The sequence below is a fragment of the Mesocricetus auratus genome, unplaced genomic scaffold, assembly GCF_017639785.1.
Source record: "Mesocricetus auratus isolate SY011 unplaced genomic scaffold, BCM_Maur_2.0 Super-Scaffold_100676, whole genome shotgun sequence".
NCBI lineage: Eukaryota > Metazoa > Chordata > Mammalia > Rodentia > Cricetidae > Mesocricetus > Mesocricetus auratus.
In genome coordinates, this window is record NW_024429266.1 from 11,267,904 (window position 1) to 11,287,679 (window position 19,776).

A 19,776-nucleotide genomic window follows, 5' to 3' on the forward strand; every position below is an offset into this window, starting at 1 on the left:
TGACAGCCACTCCCCTACGCACACGGGACCTACAGCTGCCATGCCCCAGATGCCCCCAGTGTCTGCTTGACTCATACTAGCTGTCTGCCGTCCACAGCAATGAAAGCAGGGGGAACTGTTCTGAGTTTCCGCATGAAGAAACAAGGGCCCAGTGAGGCTAGCAACTGATCCAAGTTCACAGCCAGGAGGTGGCGGAGGGGGCAGGCTATGAAGCCCACACTCTCCCCCGACACTCTGGAGGCAGCCGCTAGCTAGAGCCTGAGGCTGTCTGAGTGGGAGGGGGTCTGAATGCCAGTTGAGCAGAGGGAGGACGGGCTATGAGAAGCCACTGGACCTAATGGGTTGTGGACCAGGCGTCTTTGCATTTGATAATCGTGGACTTGCTGGTGGCCAGGGACCGTTTCTGGAGTAACAGAAGGCAGCCTTCTCCGTGTGCCAGCTGCTAAGCTGGGTGTAATTAGGTGGGAAAGGGCCTCAAGCGCCCACACAGGCGAATCACAACCTGGCAATTAGGAAAAGCTACATGGCAATGAGGTGTGAAGATGCCTGCGACTTGTGCTGTGCCCATGATGGGGAACCAGTCAGCCAGAACTGGCCTGCTGTGCAGCAGCGACTGGAGTGTTGAGGTGGGCGCTGCCCCGTCCCGAGGAGAGCACCCGAGCTGGCCTGGCTCCCTCTTCCACAGCCAGGCTTGTTTCCATACGGGGGGAGGTCAGCAGAGGGTGGCCTGTTCCCTCACACCACAGGGACTGAGGGATATTTAAAAGAATTGTGTTGGGACCACACCATGCTTGGGATCTCACAATGGTTCTTTCTGTCAGAAGCAACTAGGGTGGGAAAATAAACTGCAAATTATGTCTGTGGTGGAAATAAATGATGGGAATACAAAGTTGAGTGATGGCAGGCAGGCTCCAGGTGACTGGTTTGGGCATTGTGTGACGCTACAGCTGAGTAGCAGGGGCCTTCCCACCAGCCTGTGTGAGGACAACACTGACAAACTCCTCGGATGTCTGCTGCTGTCTTCCCGGGGCCCGGTGGCAACTCTGTCCTGGGCCCACGAGTCCGATGGTTGTCCTGCTGCTGGAATTTGCTGGAATGAGGCGGGGGTGGCCTCAGACAGCTCTGTGTGCCTCTCCCCGCCTGCCCCATGGGAGAAGAAACTCTTATCGGGAGGTCTCTCAGACACAACCTGCATGAGGAGGCACAGGAAGGAGGGCAGGTGGGAATGAAGAGACAAGGTCTGGCTCCCTGGTAGAGGTTGCCTGAGGCGGGCCTGGTTACCCGGGGGCACACACCGGCAAGACCGTGGCACTTCACCACACATCAACTCCTGCAAATGAATGGAATCGGTAATATGGGACCGGGCTTCACCAGAGGCAGCACGGGGCTGTCACTCAAGCAATCTGCAGTTACCCACAGTTGTCACCATGGGCTCAGCACCACTGTCCCCAGGCAATGGTGACAGTGCATCAGGCAGCGCGAAGCCCGCCCCTTTCATGTGGTGTCTCCTTCAGCTCTGGGTTCCCCATCCTGTGTTGTATTTCCGCCACCTGGGGCCACCGTCACGCCCTTCCCACCCTCCCCTCTCCACTCCACCATTAAAGCCACGCTCCAAGCTGCCATTTTCTTTTTAATTTTTAATCAGTCTGTGTCGAGAGAAAACAGGACTCGATCAAGCTTCCAGCCCTTGCTGCTCTGCCAGCACAGTGATTTTTATGGGTGAGCGTTTTGTTTACATTTGTCTGACCCAGAGGAGGAATGGAAGCGACGTCACAGACCAGATATACTTGAAGAGACGCTTCTGGACCGGGGTTTCTCTAGAAATCAGTTTCTTAGGCACAACACCCAGTGGGTGCCATGAGACCCTCACAGTAGGAACGCAGGACGGCGGGCAGGCGGGGTCAAAGGCCCCCTGGAAGCAAGAGAGCAGGGTGGCTCGGGCTGGGGGGGCCAGCCTCCAGACTTTGCAGCACAAAGAGAGCTGGGGGGGGGGGGTTAAGAGCCGACTTACACTTTCTTCGGATGCAGAATGTGTTTTACAGAAACTTTCTGCTTTGGAAAAGAAAAGTATGGTTAAGTTTTAGGGTCAGGGACAATGCCATCACAATGACCCACACATGGACGAGCAGATGAAGGCGATGGAGACTTTCTGAAATACCCAAACCAAACACTGTCCACCACAAGATGCATCTGAACATGTCCTCACTGTGTGTAAAGTCACAGGTTTATCTCAGGCCAGGGATCCTCTGCCACACCACAAATACAAACACCGATGCTCGTCACCAGAGGGCAGCACAGAGCATGGGGGCTCTGCATGGGTTAATTTCCAGAAAGCAGAATTGGCTTTTTTTTCCCCTTCCCTTTCTCATCCAAACTGTCACATCCTGCTTTGACAGTTGTCCCGGTGTAGAAGATGGTCTGAGTATTACATGAGAGTCTTGCCTTGGGAGCCCGTCCCTTACTAATGAGGGCAGAGAAGGGTCTGCTCTTGGGCTGGCTGGTTAACATGGGCTTTCTACAGAGACAGGCCTGTCCAGATCTAGAGTCCCCAGACAGTTCACAGCAGATTTTAGAAGCGGATTTACACAATGTGACATGCTTTCAGAGGGGTGGGGAGAGCTGGTAACATAAGCCAACAGGATATGTGATTCGTCAGGATGTGTGTGCCACTGTCTCGTAGCGAGAGACACTCAACACTGTCATGGGGGTGATGCAGAGTCCCCTCTGCCCTTTGTTCCCTGCGGGTCACAACACTGGGAAGCACTGCCACCGTTGGGGCGCAGCCCCGCAATCCTGCTGGAGATGTGTGGTGTGGTCACTGTCCCCGTGTAGACAGGTTAGAAAATGCCCCGGTTTCCTCCAAGCTCCGTCCTCCTGTGGTCTCACTCCAAGGTTCAAGGCTCTTTCCCTCAAAGGGGACAGTGGCATTAGCAGGACTTCACCCAGCTAGGGATCGTCTTCCATTAGAGGGATCTCTGGAAAGGAAAAGGTGGTTATTTGCTTAGTACAGCTGAAAGCTACATGATCTGGAATTACAAGTCTCATTAAAACCGCTCCCATGCCAGAAATCAGTGGAGAAAGGAAAACGTTCAGCTCCACGCATCCCTTAAAGGTCAAATAAAACAGTATCTTTTCTCCCTGCCCCGTATACTAGTTATTTGCCAGAGAACAGTTTGTGATTTTACATCCAGCTCATAAAAAGGACAACATTAGACTTTCACCACAGGCTCTCACAGTCACTCAAGCCAACATGTTACAATTCCAAGTGCAGAGAAGCAGGGCAGAGCACAGGGAGGCTGCTCTGTGGGCCAGCAGGCCCATTACTGTCCTGCTTCTACTGTTTACTGTGGCCCCACTCTGGAGTCAATGTGATTTTACAGAGTGGCGTCAGCTTCCTTCCCCTGGGGAAGTGGAGATCTGATGACTCCGATACATTTTACTACTTTCATGGACTATAATCTTCCCCATGACTGATGCATCTTTCGTTTCTTTTACATTGGGCAACGTGACTTCTACACACTGTACTTCTCTGGGGTCAGATGGGGATGTGGTGCTCCATGGTTGAGGCAGGCAGCACTCCTCATGGCACCGTCCTCCCTCCCAAAGCCTTCCAGTGTGCATGGCATGTCCTCCCAAAGCCTTCCAGTGTGCATGGCACTGGCCTCCCAAAACCTTCCAGCATGCATGGCACTGGCCTCCCAGTGAGCACAGCAGCACAGGAGAACCAGCCTCCTTTAAGTCAGTTTGGGAAGATGTGCTGAGGCCTGGTACACACATCTAGAATGTTCCTCTGCCTGTGTGTGATGCTGTTCCCAGGCAGCACCTTCAGAAGTCATATTCAATTAAAGGACTAGAAGACGAAACTCCTGTATAACAAGAGGCATCAAAATTGAAGTGCTGTCTACTCTTAGCCTTTGAACTCCACGGCTCAGTACCCTTAGGGGCGCATGAAATTTCGACTCCTGAGATTACTACTCACAAAATACTGATCATTCTTTGCCAGAACTGGCCTGTTGATAGACCTACAAGTTGAGAGAGTGAGAAGCAGTGACAGCTGGGTAAGAAACAGGCCCATGGCCTTGGCCCTGGGCTGGGAAGCTAGCCACAGCTTAGCAAATGCTTACCATCTGCAATGTCGATGCCTGGGCTGGTGGATGCCACCTCCCCTGCTGTGCTCGAAATCGTGTCGGGGGTGTCTGGGGCAGGGTGGTTGCCCCCTTGACACATGGGGGCTGAATATAGACTCTGGAGCATCTCAGAAGAGCCCGAGGTGCTATCACAGGTTTCTGACTCCCCAGGGCCTATGTCCGTGTCCCCGGAGCCGGGGTATGCTGGAGGGCTCTGGTCTTCCACAGGTAAAGGACAGCCCTGGCCCACAGAGGCCAGGTACCCGGGGCCTAAGGCACTGGAGCCTCCATTCACAGCCTCATCATAGGTTGGGAGCATGACGGGCACTCCATCCACTACCACGAAGTCAGGGTCACTGCTGGAACTCCTGGGAGGACCCCTGTGCAGAGGAAAGAGGGGGACACGTCAGGGTCCCCACCACTCCAGGAATGAGAGAGACAGTGTGGGGAAACAGTTTCTTGTCTTGGGTGTTCCGGGTGTGCTGTGCACCGTGGCCTTGTTCTGCAGAAGGTTTCCTTATAGCACTCTCCATCCTACGGGAGGGTGACACTAAGTGCCCAGAGGGCACAACCGATCTATGCCTATCAGGCCTCTTCTTTGTAAAAACAGAACAGAACAAAAGGAACAAACAAAACCATACCACTCAACTTTAGAGAGATAGAACACAATAGAAAGCTAAAAAAGGTGGGCTATTAGTTACCCCTCTGACTGCATCATTCCAACTGCCCAGGTTCATGGCCACCTCAGAACCAACGCTGCCCTGTGATCCAGAGAGAACCTGCACAGTTGCTCTGAGGGTTTTAGGTGGCAGGGAAGCCAATCTGCCATCCCTGCAGGTGCTCCCTCCCTGGTGGAGTACACGCACAGCCCGCCATCCCTTCAGGTGCTCCCTCCCCGGTGGAGCACACGCACAGCCCACCATCCCTGCAGGTGCTCCCTCCCTGGTGGAGTACAAGCACAGCCCGCCATCCCTGCAGGTGCTCCCTCCCCGGTGGAGCACACGCACAGCCCGCCATCCCTGCAGGTGCTCCCTCCCTGGTGGAGTACAAGCACAGCCCGCCATCCCTGCAGGTGCTCCCTCCCCGGTGGAGCACACGCACAGCCCGCCATCCCTGCAGGTGCTCCCTCCCTGGTGGAGCACACGCACTGCTCCTGGTCTGGCCCTTGCTTCTCATATCATGTGAACACACCGTGGTGTCGAACCTGACCCTAGAGATGTGTGTCACCAACATCTGCACCCATGAGACCACCAGGTTCTGCTCCTAGCTCCAGAAATGCCCAGAGCAGTAAGTAAAACAGCCTAGAGCTTGGCTGCTTATTTCTTCTGCTGGGAACTGAAGACAGAAGGGGAGGTTGGAGGATGATGGGGCTGGAAGTGGAGGTGATCTGTTTAGGTGCTTCTGGGAGGGGACATGAAATGTCTGTACATGGCATTTACAGGAGAGGGGCAGCATCAGCCTTCGCTGTTTGTTAACACGAGGGACAGCCTCAAGCCCATGGCTTTTTGAAACATCTGCAAAAGTTCAGGGATTATGGCATTGCCTTCTTGCTCCAGTCCTTTAAGTCTACCCAGAGAAGGCAAGAGACCACCTAGACCTGCATTCCCTAGAAGGTGAGAGGAAGGAAGGAAGGAGGGAGGGAGGGAGGGAGAGAGGCAGGGAGGAAGGAAGGGAGGAGGGAGGGAGGGAGAGAGGGAGGGAGGGAGGGAGGGAGGGAGGACAGGCGGGCGAGTGCTTCTCATCTGTCCAGAACAGAGCCCAGAACAAGCTGCACTTGCCCGTCTCTGACCTCCAAGGTCTCCCGTTAGCCTTCTTGGCTCACTCAGGACTTCCTCCCTGCTCCTTGCTTTCCTGTTGTCAGACCCGAGCAGGCAGACACCTCTGCTCATTTCTTACCCTAGCAGCCCATGCTCGGGCCCCAGTCCCCTCTGCACAGCTCCAGTCATGCTGTGTGACTTTGATATATGTTGATATTAAACACCTGGGACCTGGAAAACACAGTTGTCTGTCCTTGGCATGCCCTTGTGTACCGTACCTGTACTCCATTCTGACAGATGACAACAACTTGCCCTAAACAACTGAAGAAACTAAAACTAAACAACTAAAAGAAAACTATCAAGCGAGTCTTGAGAAAATTTCAAAGACATCCTAGTAGTCCCTATGTTAGAAAACTCTTCCAAGCATATATATAGCTTTGTGGGCCATCTGAAGGTCTTTCACACACTGTAAACCACAGTGGTGTAGTCTAGCTTTTTCTTGTGATCCTTTGGTCTTCTTGAGAAACTGTAATTGCTTAGTGATAGAACATGGTCTCTTGATTAATAAATAATAATGCTGAAGACCCAGAGCAGATGGAGGAGAGGAAAGGAAGGTTCTGGAACCACAGCAAAAGCTTGGTGATGCCACAGGGAGGCGCTGATACACCTCTGGGCCTGGGGAGGACATGTGACCCCTCACACCAATACACGGAGCTGGGGAGAGTGAGGCACCTGCTGGGTGTGACCTATGGTGTGTCTGCTGCCAGGTTCAGAACTGCTAAGCAAGATGAAGCTGTTGCGTGCGTGTGAGATTTGGGGAAGCTCGACTCCTCTCCCTTTCCACATTCCTGATAGGTGAGGGGTATGGGGCTGTGTTGGAGGGAATAGAGTTGATTCCAGGAGCCCCCTTCTTACCCGAAGCATGGTCTTTTTCTCGGACATGAACCTCAAATTTCTCGTTCTGACAACTAGGTACCATTGTGAGGGCAACCTAGAGATGAGGATGACTGACTTAGAGGTAAAGAAAGCGTGTGTTGTCAAAGCTCAGCTGTAAGGACAGTCATGGAGCGAGGACGACACAGGTGTGAGGACACCAACCCCCGCCCTCTGGTGCAGCCAAGGAGGATAGAGAGCCACCATCTGAAGCCCCAGGTCCCATCCCAGGCCCTTTCTGGTTTCCCACTCATAGGCCTGCTCTCCTTTCTGAAGCTTCCTGTCCTATTTTGACCTCTGCCATGACACATCCCTGACCTCGAGGCCTCCCCAGGTGTATGCAAGTCATCTTCTAGGGCCACAGCAGGCGGACCGTGATGGGGGTGGTCCCGATGGGGCATGCCCAACTTGCATCCCTGGTCTGGTCCTTTCCTCCAGTCCCCTAGAGTGCCTGCTCCAGAATGACCTGCGCAGGGAGGCAGGGATGAGGCCCGTCTCCATCATGGTGCTCTCTCCCTGACAGTCTACCCAGACCTTTAAGCTGTGTCTTCATGTGCACCCTCTCTGCTGCACTGACCTGGGGGGGAAATGAGCCTTGAACTTGGTCTGGAACATTCTGGCCAGGATGACGAGCAGTAACACCAACAGCACGCTGGTGGCCGTGAATGCCACGATCTTCCACGTGGTCAGGAGGGTCTCATGGGTGCTGGGCCACGTTTGCTCTGCCAGAGATAACAAACCCAGACATGAGGTACCACGTTCCTTTGGTGGGTAGTCATCTGGTGCATGAGCTACCCGTGGTATGCCTCAACAGACTTACCATTCATCCAGTACATATGTAAGCCACGTTAGGACCCACACGACACTAAAACCCATCTCTAGCAAGGTCCTGCTGGGCTGAGGACATCATTTACCAGGAGGCCGTGGAGCTTGTATACAGTCTCCACTTGTGTGAGATCAGTTCTTAACCCACAATAATATCATTCCTATTTGGATGCGTGCCCCTCAATGGAAAAGAAGGGTGAGGTCATCCACTGTTCAGATCCCTGAGCCATGCACATAACTCTGATTACACCCATGGGCCTGCATCCTTGCCAGCGGGTGGCGCTAAGGCTGTGAGAAACTGCAGGAGTTGAGTTCTTCCCTGGGTACCAGGGCTCTGATTCAGCTCATACATGTTCCTGACCTTCTGAAAAAGGCCTGGAAGCCCTTGGCCGAGTCCAACACAGCCACCCATCTCCACAAAGGCCCATTTTTACAGCCTGGTCCTGAGGCTCGTGATAAGGTAAGATGTCATTCAGGACGCAGCCTGGACACAGCTTGAAGGCTGCCCTCGGAGCACCAGCCTCCCCCAAGGGTGTCGCCTCCAGACTCACCTGATTTGATGCAGTAGACTTGGTAGGAAGGAAACCACTCTCCATACTGGCAGGTGATGTACTTGTAGTCACTGGTGAGGCTGTAGCCGGGGTCACAGTAGAACTCTACCACAGTGCCGTGGTTGTAGCGCTCACAAGGCCTCGGGTGGCAGATGAAATCTCCGTGACTTACCATAGGAGGTAGCGGACAAACTTGGGCAGTTGGGGGAAATAAAAGTTTCAGAACCAAAGGGCTCTTGGAAGGGGCCCTTCAGACATAATACAGGCATGACCCACAGACTAAGGTTTGGTGCCAGACACAACCTCTGCTTTCAGGGGCTGTCATTGGAAGCCCGCTAGGATATTCCGAGCACGAGTGTTGTCATGTGGTGTTGTAAAGCACATCATAAAGAGAGGCTCGCCGTGCGATGTGCGGAGTGTGCCTATTTAACAGATAGTATTAAGCTTCTCTATTAATAATGTATGCTATTATGTGCCAGACAACCTAGTAAATAAAATTAAGATATTTATGGGCAAAATCTTTATCCAATGGCTCAGTGCTGCCAAGACTGCATCTATTACCCAAGCAGCCATCTGGAACTGTTCAAATCAGGGAGCTGGGGAGCCGTGGCGCGGCCTGACCCCCTCACGTCCTGCTGGGGTTCAGCCAATGACAGGCATGAAGGGACTCTCCTGCTTCTCTTTGCAGTCTTAGCCTTGGCCCTCACACACAGGTGCCACCAGGGCCCTAGGCTTTCTTCTGTCAACACAGCATGAGACCTTAGATGAGCCCCTCCACCCTCTAAGTCCTGGTCTTCTCCTGTCAAGTGAAGCTCGTTCTGTTCTTGACGATGTTTAAGGGTCTTCTGACACATGTTGCATGATGTCAGGGGAAGAAGACTGTTTCAGTCTCCCACCTTTGAGATCACATCTGGGCTCCATTTCTGCCCGCACAGACGGTATTAGAGGAGCTGGTTTTTTTTTCATCGCTTGCCACAAAGAGCTCTCCTGTCTGCAGAAGGACTCGGAACTAAACAGCACGCCACTTAAACACTCCTCAGGAGACAATCAGACCTCATTCTACCGGGGCCCAGCTTTCAGATCACACCTCAGAAACCACTAAAAACAAGCTGAAAACCAGGACAGACAAACCCAAAAGTGAACTAACTTTTGGGGCTCTTCCTAGGAATAGCCAAGGACTCTGGCTAGTGTAGAACCTCCTGGCACTCTGCAGCACACCTCAAACTGGCCAAAGCTTTCAGAGAGCATATGGTGCATGTTCCTCCAGCTGGAAAACAAGATGGGCCCCCGATGAAGGTGCCCTAAGGTGTGCCCTTGTCGGGCACCTATCTCTAACCCTGCAAACAATGCTGCGATGCAGATCTTACTGATTCTTTTAAAGATGAAGACACAAGCTAAGAGACATAGCAAGCGAGTGAGAGGGAACAAAGGAGCTGTCTCCAGGGCAGAGAGTAAAGGGAGCACTTGAGGCAGCTTCCAGCAAGGAGTCTAAGAAGTGAGGTCTGGACCAGGTAGTCCGGCTGGAACACGGATCCAGGCATGGAGATGAGGCTGAGGACATGTACAGCTAAATGGCGTCCGAGGAGAGGATCCTCTGGGTAGGCCCAGGAAACACTGGATTTGACTTCTGACTTCAATACCGAGCTTTCTGTTGTCTGGGGGTAACCCCTGGGCTACATGTCCCCTCTGCACTGCCCACACCAAGGCACAACAACACCATGCACTGCTATTTCTGTTTCTGCAAAGGGCTCTCTGCCCAGGCTGGCTACCCCCAGGGCGCTCAGGAGGTAAGCAAGACGGCCAGCACGGATGGCTGGTGACCAGGAAGGACAGAGGAAAGGCACCCACGATGTCCACACCTTTGAGGACTCCAGGGATGCAATAGTATAGGCTCCTTCTTTACTTAGCCCTCCTCTGTGTTTCTGTGTCCCCACTGGTTCCTGGGACGGTGAAGGGAAGGGCACCCCAGTGGCCTCCAGGGCTGACAGGACCAATGTCTGCTGGAAGTTCCTAACCCCCGCACCTCTGCGAGTGCTATACATGAGTGGGGACCCTTCCTGGGGGCAAAGGTACATGGCGTGTCTGTCTACCAACTGATGAACAGACAAAGGAAATGTGATGTATCCTATGGGAATGTCACTCAGATTTTAAAACGTGAACTCTGCCATTTTCAAAAACATAGATGAACACCAAGGGTATTATGCCAAATGAAACATACCAGAGGCAGAAAACTCTGCATGATGGTGAACTCACCAGTATGTGGAATGTGGAAAAAAAATATTGCGTTCCCTGAACCACAAAAAAGGAAGAAGAAGAAAAAGAAGGAAGAGGAAGGAGAGGAGGAAGAAGATCCACCAAGCACCCCGCCCTCCAGAGGCTCAAGTGATGTTTCTTGATGGTGTATAGTCAGTTCTCCTTCCTTGCCTAAAGGAACCATGGTTTCCTGTCAGAAGTGGAAGGAGTTACCCATGAGAGAAGCAGCAGAGGACTAATCTCAGTTACACGGGGTCACGGGTTCTCCTGGTGCCAACTGCAGGCAGTGGAGTGAGTCCAGCAGTGCTAGGGACACCGAGGATCTGCTTAAACCAGCAGTTCAGGGAGACGGCCCTTAGGGACACCGAGGATCTGCTTAAACCAGCAGTTCAGGGAGACGGCCCTTAGGCAGAAGTCCGGAAGAGCTCCGTTCCTGGCGGGGCCTCAGCTCAGAACCTGAACAGCAGCTCTTTGCTAAGTGTCCACAACAAAATGAACAGAAAAAAGCAATTTGACTTTGTTGCAGCATCCATGTGCAGTTTCAACGTGTCTTTTTTATTTCAATGTAGCCTAACTACAGTTGAATATAACAATTAAGATGGGGCCTGTGTTACAGCTCCATCTCTCCATTTTTCTTTCAAGAATCCGTGTCACTACAGATTACGTTACCATGGGTCTGCAACATACTGGAAAACAAATCAGTAAAGCACATGAATTCTTTCACTATGGAGATCTTTATGAGTTACTTGCCTATTGCTGTGATAATACACCACATCCGAGGCGACTCACAGACAGGAGGGTTTATCTGAGCTTACGGTTTCAGAGGGATAAGAGTCCATGTTGGTGGGTAGGCTGGTAGCCAGCGGCAGGCAGCCGGAGCAGGGAACTGGGAGCTCACATCCTCAGTGGCAAACACGGGAAAGCAGAGCAAAACCATAAACACCAAGGTCCTCCCACAGTGACATACTTCCATCATGGCCCATAGCCTTAACCCCCTCCAAACAGCGCCACCAACTGGAGACCAAGTGCACAGATACCCGAGCCTACGCAGGACATTTTCATCCAAACCACCACAGCGTCCACTGATTTATGGGGGCAAGAAGGCCAGGAAGAGCTCAGCCGAGGGAGGGCCGGGGCAGAGAAAGTACTGGGCAGGGCAGATGGCACTCTGGCGGCGAGTCCCAGGCACTGAACAGGAGCCTGGATGGTGCCATGTAGGGCAGGAGAGGGAAGGTTGCACAGCAACCCGTCAAGGAGACAGGTGGGACAGATGAGGTCCATGCCCCGTGTTTAGATCAGAAACGGGATGGGATGCTGTGAAGAGCAAGGCTTGGCACAGCCTTAAAAGCCAGGTCAGCTTCTGTGTGTACGGCTGGCAGCTGGCGTGTAACCCAGACCTGCAGAGTTATGAAGACACGGTTGTCATGACCTGGACAGATGACGGCAGCCAGGATCAAATCAGTGATGGCTAACGTGCTGGGAAGGAGAGTGGTGGAACATTCTTTGAACACGCTAGTCTTTTTTTCTACAATAGGTTTTTGATAGCTGGATTTGGGGACCCCTGGGAGAAGAGCCAAGGACAATGGCCAGATTTCGGATCTGAGTTGATGGTGGTGCCATTCACCACATTAGGTAGCTGCCTTGTGGGGAGGAGTCGGACCGAGTTCAGCCTTGATCTTCTTAGGTTGGAGCTGCCACCGAGTGTCAATCAGGCATCTGGAGAAAGGTCCCGGATATAGCTCAGCAGTCATGAGCAGAAAGACGGTATTTCTGACCACGGGACTGCATGAACTCATGTAGGAAAATGTAGAGAAAGGGCCCCAAGTCCCGAGACACCAGGAAGGACAACGAGACAGGCAGAGTGTGCTCAGCTGTTTCACAGGTGCCGAGAGGGAGAGTGTCAAGAGGAACAGGGAACCATCGGAAGAGAAGCACCGCCATGGGTCTGGCTACATGGAAATCACTGGTGACCCTGGGGCTTGGTAGTAGACCCAAATCCATTGCAGACAGGAGTGAATGGGGTGTGAGGAGAAGTCTGTCGCAGGGAGGCAGCGGATGGGGTGGTCGGAGTTGCTGGGAGGCAGGGGATGGGGTGGTCGGAGTTGCAAAGAGGACCCCAGCAGAGTTCTGAACCTTGTGGTGGACAAGACTGGGGATACAGGGAGGGGCTGAAGGAGACGAGGGGAGGAGTCACACAGTAGTGGGGAGGGGCTGAAGGAGGCGAGGGGAGGAGTCACACAGTAGTGGGGAGGGGCTGAAGAAGACGAGGGGAGGAGTCACACAGTAGTGGGGAGGCTGCTTTTGGAGGAGGGGCTGGATCTGGGCACAACCGTGAGTAGCTCTGAGGCCTGGGCAGTAGAAAGACAGGCAGACTATTCTCTAAAGACAGCTATTTTCTGACTAAACTACGGGGAGGTCCTTGTCTCGCAGCTGAGAATATAAAGTCGACTTACATATTTCAATCCATGCAAAAGAGGGAAATGGACCTCACACAAACTGAAGGGCTATAAGAACATTATAACCTATGTTCTCCAGTGTTTTAAAATTCGCCCGCGTCGTGAGCCCCATCGCGTTCACTGATCATTCATTCTTGCGTCTTCCGAGGGCTCGCACAATCCACTGATGTTTTCCATAGGGAGGGGCTGACCCTGAGATCATCCACCTCCGCCTCCCACGGCTAGCCGCAGAGGTTGCTTGCTGCTCACTCCCTGGTGATGAGATGATGTACTAACTGAGCAACACTCGCACCACACTGCGTCATGAACACGGATTTTGTTTTGTTCGCACTACAGACCGCCCCTTGGGAACTGCCGCACAGTCCTGGCTTACCTTACACTTGGCATAAGAAGTAAGGAATAGGCACAAGACTGCTCAGTGAGTCAGCGCTGTGATGTGTTTACAGTGAGTCAGCGCTGTGATGTGTTTACAGTGAGTCAGCGCTGTGATGTGTTTACTCTGTGAGTCAGCGCTGTGATGTGTTTACAGTGAGTCAGCGCTGTGATGTGTTTACAGTGAGTCAGCACTGTGATGTGTTTACAGTGAGTCAGCACTGTGATGTGTTTACTCTGTGAGTCAGCGCTGTGATGTGTTTACAGTGAGTCAGCGCTGTGATGTGTTTACAGTGAGTCAGCACTGTGATGTGTTTACTCTGTGAGTCAGCGCTGTGATGTGTTTACAGTGAGTCAGCGCTGTGATGCGTTTACAGTGAGTCAGCGCTGTGATGTGTTTACTCTGTGAGTCAGCGCTGTGATGTTCACTCATGAGTCAGCGCTGTGATGTGTTTACTCTGTGAGTCAGCGCTGTGATGTGTTTACTCTGTGAGTCAGCGCTGTGATGTGTTTACTCTGTGAGTCAGCGCTGTGATGTTCACTCATGAGTCAGCGCTGTGATGTGTTTACAGTGAGTCAGCGCTGTGATGTGTTTACAGTGAGTCAGCACTGTGATGTGTTTACTCTGTGAGTCAGCGCTGTGATGTGTTTACAGTGAGTCAGCGCTGTGATGTGTTTACTCTGTGAGTCAGCGCTGTGATGTTCACTCATGAGTCAGCGCTGTGATGTGTTTACAGTGAGTCAGCGCTGTGATGTGTTTACAGTGAGTCAGCACTGTGATGTGTTTACTCTGTGAGTCAGCGCTGTGATGTGTTTACTCTGTGAGTCAGCGCTGTGATGTGTTTACTCTGTGAGTCAGCGCTGTGATGTGTTTACTCTGTGAGTCAGCGCTGTGATGTGTTTACTCTGTGAGTCAGCGCTGTGATGTGTTTACAGTGAGTCAGCGCTGTGATGTGTTTACAGTGAGTCAGCACTGTGATGTGTTTACAGTGAGTCAGCACTGTGATGTGTTTACTCTGTGAGTCAGCGCTGTGATGTGTTTACTCTGTGAGTCAGCGCTGTGATGTGTTTACAGTGAGTCAGCACTGTGATGTGTTTACTCTGTGAGTCAGCGCTGTGATGTGTTTACAGTGAGTCAGCACTGTGATGTGTTTACAGTGAGTCAGCGCTGTGATGTGTTTACAGTGAGTCAGCGCTGTGATGTGTTCTCAGTGAGTCAGCGCTGTGATGTGTTTACAGTGAGTCAGTGCTGTGATGTGTTTACAGTGAGTCAGCGCTGTGATGTGTTTACTCTGTGAGTCAGCGCTGTGATGTTCACTCATGAGTCAGCGCTGTGATGTGTTTACAGTGAGTCAGCGCTGTGATGTGTTTACTCTGTGAGTCAGCGCTGTGATGTGTTTACAGTGAGTCAGCGCTGTGATGTGTTTGTTCACTCATGAGTCAGCGCTATGATGTGTTTACAGTGAGTCAGCGCTGTGATGTGTTTGTTCACTCGCTGAGTCGGCACTGTGATGTGCTCACTGCCGTGACCCCAGCTGGTGTGCACCCCCCACTGCCTTAACCAAGCTGCATTTGAACAGTGTCCCTTTTAAAAGGATTTATTTTTATTTTGTGGACACCAGTGTTTGTCTGCGTGTGTGTCTGTGTGATGGTGTCCAATTCCATGCAACTAGAGTTGTGGGCTGCCATATGGGTGCTGGGAATTGAACCAGGGTCCTCTGGAAGAGCAGTCAGTGTTCATAACAGTTGAACTATCTCTCCAGCCCCTTGAACAGTATCTTAATGCTTTAAATCAGTGGCCCCTCAGCCCCAACTTCACACTAAAATCACACTGCCTAATTGGTCAGGGCTGAGCTGTGGCCTTGACTAGCTCTTAAGAGCCTGTTCGGTGATTCTAACGGGCAATCCAAGTTCAGATGCCCTGCTCTGTGCAGTTGTGATTGACAGCTGAGGAAAACCAATTCCTTGCACTCACCAACTTCTGGATGCAGGCTCAGCACACTCAGGCCAGATGCAGGCTCAGCACACACTCATGCTCTAGAGCTGATGTGAATTACACTGCCAGGGTATCTGGTCTGGTCACCTTTCACCAAACTCTTACTACTGGAACTGGAGCCCACCGGTCACCAGCATTGGACGAGCTAGGAGCTCGTTAGAAGTGCAGGCTCCAACCACACCCTAATCCACTAAATGAGAAGCCCCGTGTTAGGGAAGTACCCTGGTGAGCCACTCATAGTGAAGTTAGGGAAGCTAAGGGAACTTTGAAGGTAAGCCTAGAGGGGAGAAGCAGAGAAGGTGGTATTTAGTGCCATAATCAGGCCTCGAAGAGCAAGGCATGGTGGGAGGAGACCTATGATACTGTGTGTTGACATCACCTCCAGGCAGCCCACTGCTTCATCTGTTAAGTTCTGCAGGGCTGTGGTTTCAGGCAGACATGTACACAATCACTCAGCCTCTGCCCCTCAGAAGAGCTGCAGAAATCCAAGAAGCCGTCTGCCCTACAGAAAATCTGCAGTCCTCTATAAGCCAAAACTGATACTGTGGCATCTGTCCCCATTTCAGACCCAAGTTTAGGTAACGAATCCAGGAAGCTGTATGGACCCCTGCATGCCAAAGTCATAGCTGTTTCCAAGGCGACATCTGAAACTTTGCTTTTAGCTCAGGGAAAATCAATAAACGTTATACAGCACATTACATTTTCCACTTTTGTTGTAACAACACAGAAAGCCAATAAATGTGTCCACCCAAGGAGGCAAACGATCATGCGGCTGGGCTCTGCTTGTTTCCAGGCTGGGTGGAATATGGTGTCCACCTGCTCTGAGATATGCTGAAAGAGGCAGTCCAAGATCAACATTACCCAGCAGCCCCCAGGGAGGAGCTGTGTGATCTGCTCTCTAGCTCAGAGTCACTGCAGCGGGGTGCTCCTGAAGACATACAGGATGCAACTCATGACAACTGTTAGACTTCAGTGTAAAGACAAAAATGAGGCTTCACAGAAGCAGTGGTCTGTGTGTCTGGTGTCACAGCCATGCGGAGCCAAGGACGAGAGCTCAGGTGAGGCAGCGGGTGGAGCCTGTGATTTACTGACAGTCTCTGCAGCAGGGGAAGATGGGCTGAAATCAAATGCTAATGTGCTCCTGTGTGCCAAGGAAGCAACTATTCCCTGAAATGACAGGAGCCTCAGCTACATTGAGAGTAGTCCTAGCCACAGCCAGGTGAGAATACATCTTTGTGTTAGAGTGCTCTGAAGTCTGGGTACCCTTTTCAACACCTACCCTGCTACAGTTGGAATTCCTGGCGGCATCAAAGCTTATTTCTTTAAGAGAGAAATCAGGGAAGGGCTCAGGATGAAAGGGAAGAATGTGCTCCACAAGGTAGACCAGAAAGCTCACATGTAAGAGAACATCGCTTGCATTTTCTGCCTCTCTCAGTAGTTCACAAAAGCCTGCATCACCAGAGACCATGTGAGGTTCAAGGTTGCTAGGATATCCTGGTAATTCTCAAATTCCCCCTCCACAGGCTAGACCAAGGTGGCACACAGATAAATCAGTGTGGATTTTCTGAATTTCAAAAATTTTGTTTCTTTTTGAGACAGGCTGTCACTGTGTAGCCCAGGCTTCCCACAACTCTCTCCTCTTCTCCCCTCATCTCTTCTCTCTGGATTTCCCTTAAATTATAATAGAAAATTTGCTTAAAAACACAGAACAGTGAACATTTTAATGCTCAGTGTTACAAGGTTGCAGCTAGGACCCCAACAGTTACAGTGTTCCTCATCAGTTATTTCACATTAAGTGCCGTTTCCTAAATTATGAAAGAAAGGAAGGGAGGGAGGAAGGAAAGAAGGAAGGAAGGGAGGGAGGGAGGGAGGGAGGAAGGAAGGAAGGAAGGAAGAGAAAGCAGAAACATTGCTATACTTGATGGGAACACAAGATGAAGCATTATAACTTTATAACCAAATTAAACCTAGCACCTTTAAGATAAATACTAGCGGCCCTTCATAAATATGAATGCACTGAGGGCTGAAACACAGTTCACCAGTACAGTGCAGTACAGTAGCATTTGAGCATCTCATCTGGGCACAGTAGCCTGCAAAATGGACAAAAGTTTGGTTCAGGCTTCTACACTCAGGGCTGAAAAGGAATCTGGCTGGGTCTCGTAGGTGCCACAAGCTTTAGGCCATAGGTGGGAGGGACATCAGTATGTTTGAGTCAGACAGGGTTCTTCTGACAGACAAACTGACAGCATTTTCAGTCCAACCCAGAGCCTTCCAGGCCAGGGGAACGCACGACTACAGGCTTAGGGTGCATCCCTGACTTGACCGCAGCCATTCAGGTATAGTGCCAGAGAAGGGTGAGAAATGGCATCCTAATTCCCCACAGTGGACACTGGCTTTGCAACCAAGGTAATCTAGGGCAGCTCAGTGTAGTGAAAGCAGGGTGTTTGTTTTGGTTTTACATTTACTTATGTGCGTGTGGAGGTCAGAGAGGCACCCGTGAGAGTCAATCCTTTCCTTCAGTCATGTGAGGTCCAGGGACTGAACTCAGGTCATCAGGCTTGGCAGCGAGTGCTGGGGGCCTGTTGGGGCATCTATTGACCGGCTGGCTCGCATCACTTACTCTTAACACACACTGGCGGAAGGGCTTAAGCAGGGGATGTCTGTGTGTTATGCGGTCCTCTTGCCACAATTTACAACATTAAAGAGTAGTCTTCTCCAGTGTGATTCTTATGGAAACTCACAGGGTCACTGTGGTGCTTTAAAGAAAATGGCCCTCAAAGGGAGTGGCACTGTTAGGAGGTGTGGTCTTGTTGGAGGACGTGGGGGCGGGCTTTGCGGTGTCTTTTCTCAGTGTGACAGTCAGTCAATGTGTAGCCAGCACTATGCCTGCATGCTGACGTGCTCCCCGTCGTGCTGCTGCTGAACTGAACCTCCGAAACTGTAAGCCACCATCTCAGTTAAATGTCTTCTTTCTATGAGCTGTCATGGCCATGGTGTCGCTTCACCACAATAAAAGCCCTAACCGAGGCAGTCACCGAGCGTGCTATCTTGTGAACCCATCCATCTTTATAACAAACCCTAACAGGTACAGCCAAACAGAAAGAAACACCGAGAAGCAGGCTCAGCAGGCAACAAGTGAAGTCAAGAAAGCGGTCGGATGCCTTTCTAATCCTTTAGCATTTATCAGCTATCAAAGTCAAAGGTCACTTCCTACCAGGAGATCCCACCTTCTGGTCCCAGGGGCCCACAGAGTCCTCAGCTCTTGACCCTCTCGCCTCGGGCTCTCAAACTGAGGCTTGAGTTTTTGTGCTGTCGTCTCTTTTTTCCTTAAAGAAAACGGGTGCTTTCTTGTTCTGATGCTATTGAAAGTCCTAGCAGATGAGGAAACAGTGATGACAAGGGACAGTCATTGGTCCTGTGTGAGCGTGTGCACAGGTGTGCACACATGCTTGGATGCGGCTGTAGCTTACACATGGAAAACAGCTACGTCTCAGGCTGTTGTACACAGCGCTGCTAAGAGCCATGTTGGAATGAAGTGCACCAGTCTTCTGCAAGAGAAAGCACGCGCTCTTCCGATAAGGCACTACAGTCTTATGACATGTGCGCAAATCCTGAGAAGCACTGAAGAATGGAGCAGAACAAAGAGTGAGCGAGACCAGGAGAAGACAGAGCAAGTCGCGGGGTAACGAGGCTCCAGGCAGCTCGGCTGTTAGGCAGCTCGCTCTGCTGTCGGAGCCCAGTGAGCGGCCTTGGGCTCAGGTTTTGGCTCAGATCCCGAGTGACCACTGAGCGCTGGGGGACTTTCCGTTCTGATTTAGGTTCATTTCATGCACTTAATTCTCACTTCCCTTTCTGAGCTTTAGCCTCTGTCATCTGAAGAACAGGAACGGCAATGCTTACGCCGCAGGCACTTTATAAGAATCAGAAGCAAGCCTGTAAATGAGCGAGCACAGGGTGGCCGACTCAAAAGCAGACGCTCAAGAACGAGAGGCAGCTGGTGGTTTCAGCCATATTGTGAGGAAGAAGAGAAAATTCCAGTGGTGATTGCAAAAGTCTCGCTCAGTGACCACCTACTCACTACACGGGCCGCGCGAGTGTTTAGCTCACTAATCCTGACCAGGCGTTTGCAGAGCAGTGCTGGTTAAACCTTGATCACCCTCCACCTTGTAAAGATAGGGTCTCTCACTGAACTTGGGGTCTGCCATTTTCAGTGGGTCCCCCAGGATCGGCCTGTCTGCCTCCTGCCTCCCACCCTGGTACTGAAATGGTAAGGTCTACCCCACCGCATCTTGCTTGTATGTAGGTGCTGAACTCATGCTTGCACAGCAAGCGTCTGACCCACTGAGCTGTCTCTCCAGCCCTGCACTGAGTTCTTACCCATCGAGGGACAAAGTAAGAGTCCGGAATGTGCCCAGAGCCTAGACTTTTCTTCACACCTGTTTCCAGGAGGAAAGGGAGCTACGGACAAGACAACGTCTTCTCCAAATTCTTCCGTGTTACAGGAAG

General features: G+C 51.6%; 1 protein-coding gene across 5 annotated transcripts in view; it reads right to left on the reverse strand.

Annotated features, from left to right (window-relative positions):
• Positions 1-1,617: 1,617 nt before the first annotated feature.
• Positions 1,618-19,776, reverse strand: part of Susd4 (sushi domain containing 4) — a 127,367-nt gene continuing 109,208 nt past the window's right edge. For 3 of the 5 annotated variants that reach the window (XM_040737431.1, XM_013119197.3, XM_040737433.1), the window contains 4 exons: positions 8,194-8,391; positions 7,395-7,539; positions 4,125-4,507; positions 1,618-2,975 (listed from right to left, as the gene is read on the reverse strand). In XM_040737431.1, the coding sequence (XP_040593365.1) occupies positions 2,947-2,975; positions 4,125-4,507; positions 7,395-7,539; positions 8,194-8,391 (755 nt within the window). In that variant the 3' untranslated portion in view covers positions 1,618-2,946. The remainder of the gene's footprint in view (positions 2,976-4,124; positions 4,508-7,394; positions 7,540-8,193; positions 8,392-19,776) is intronic. The other 2 variants (XM_040737432.1, XM_005078119.4) reach the window with 1 other exon arrangement.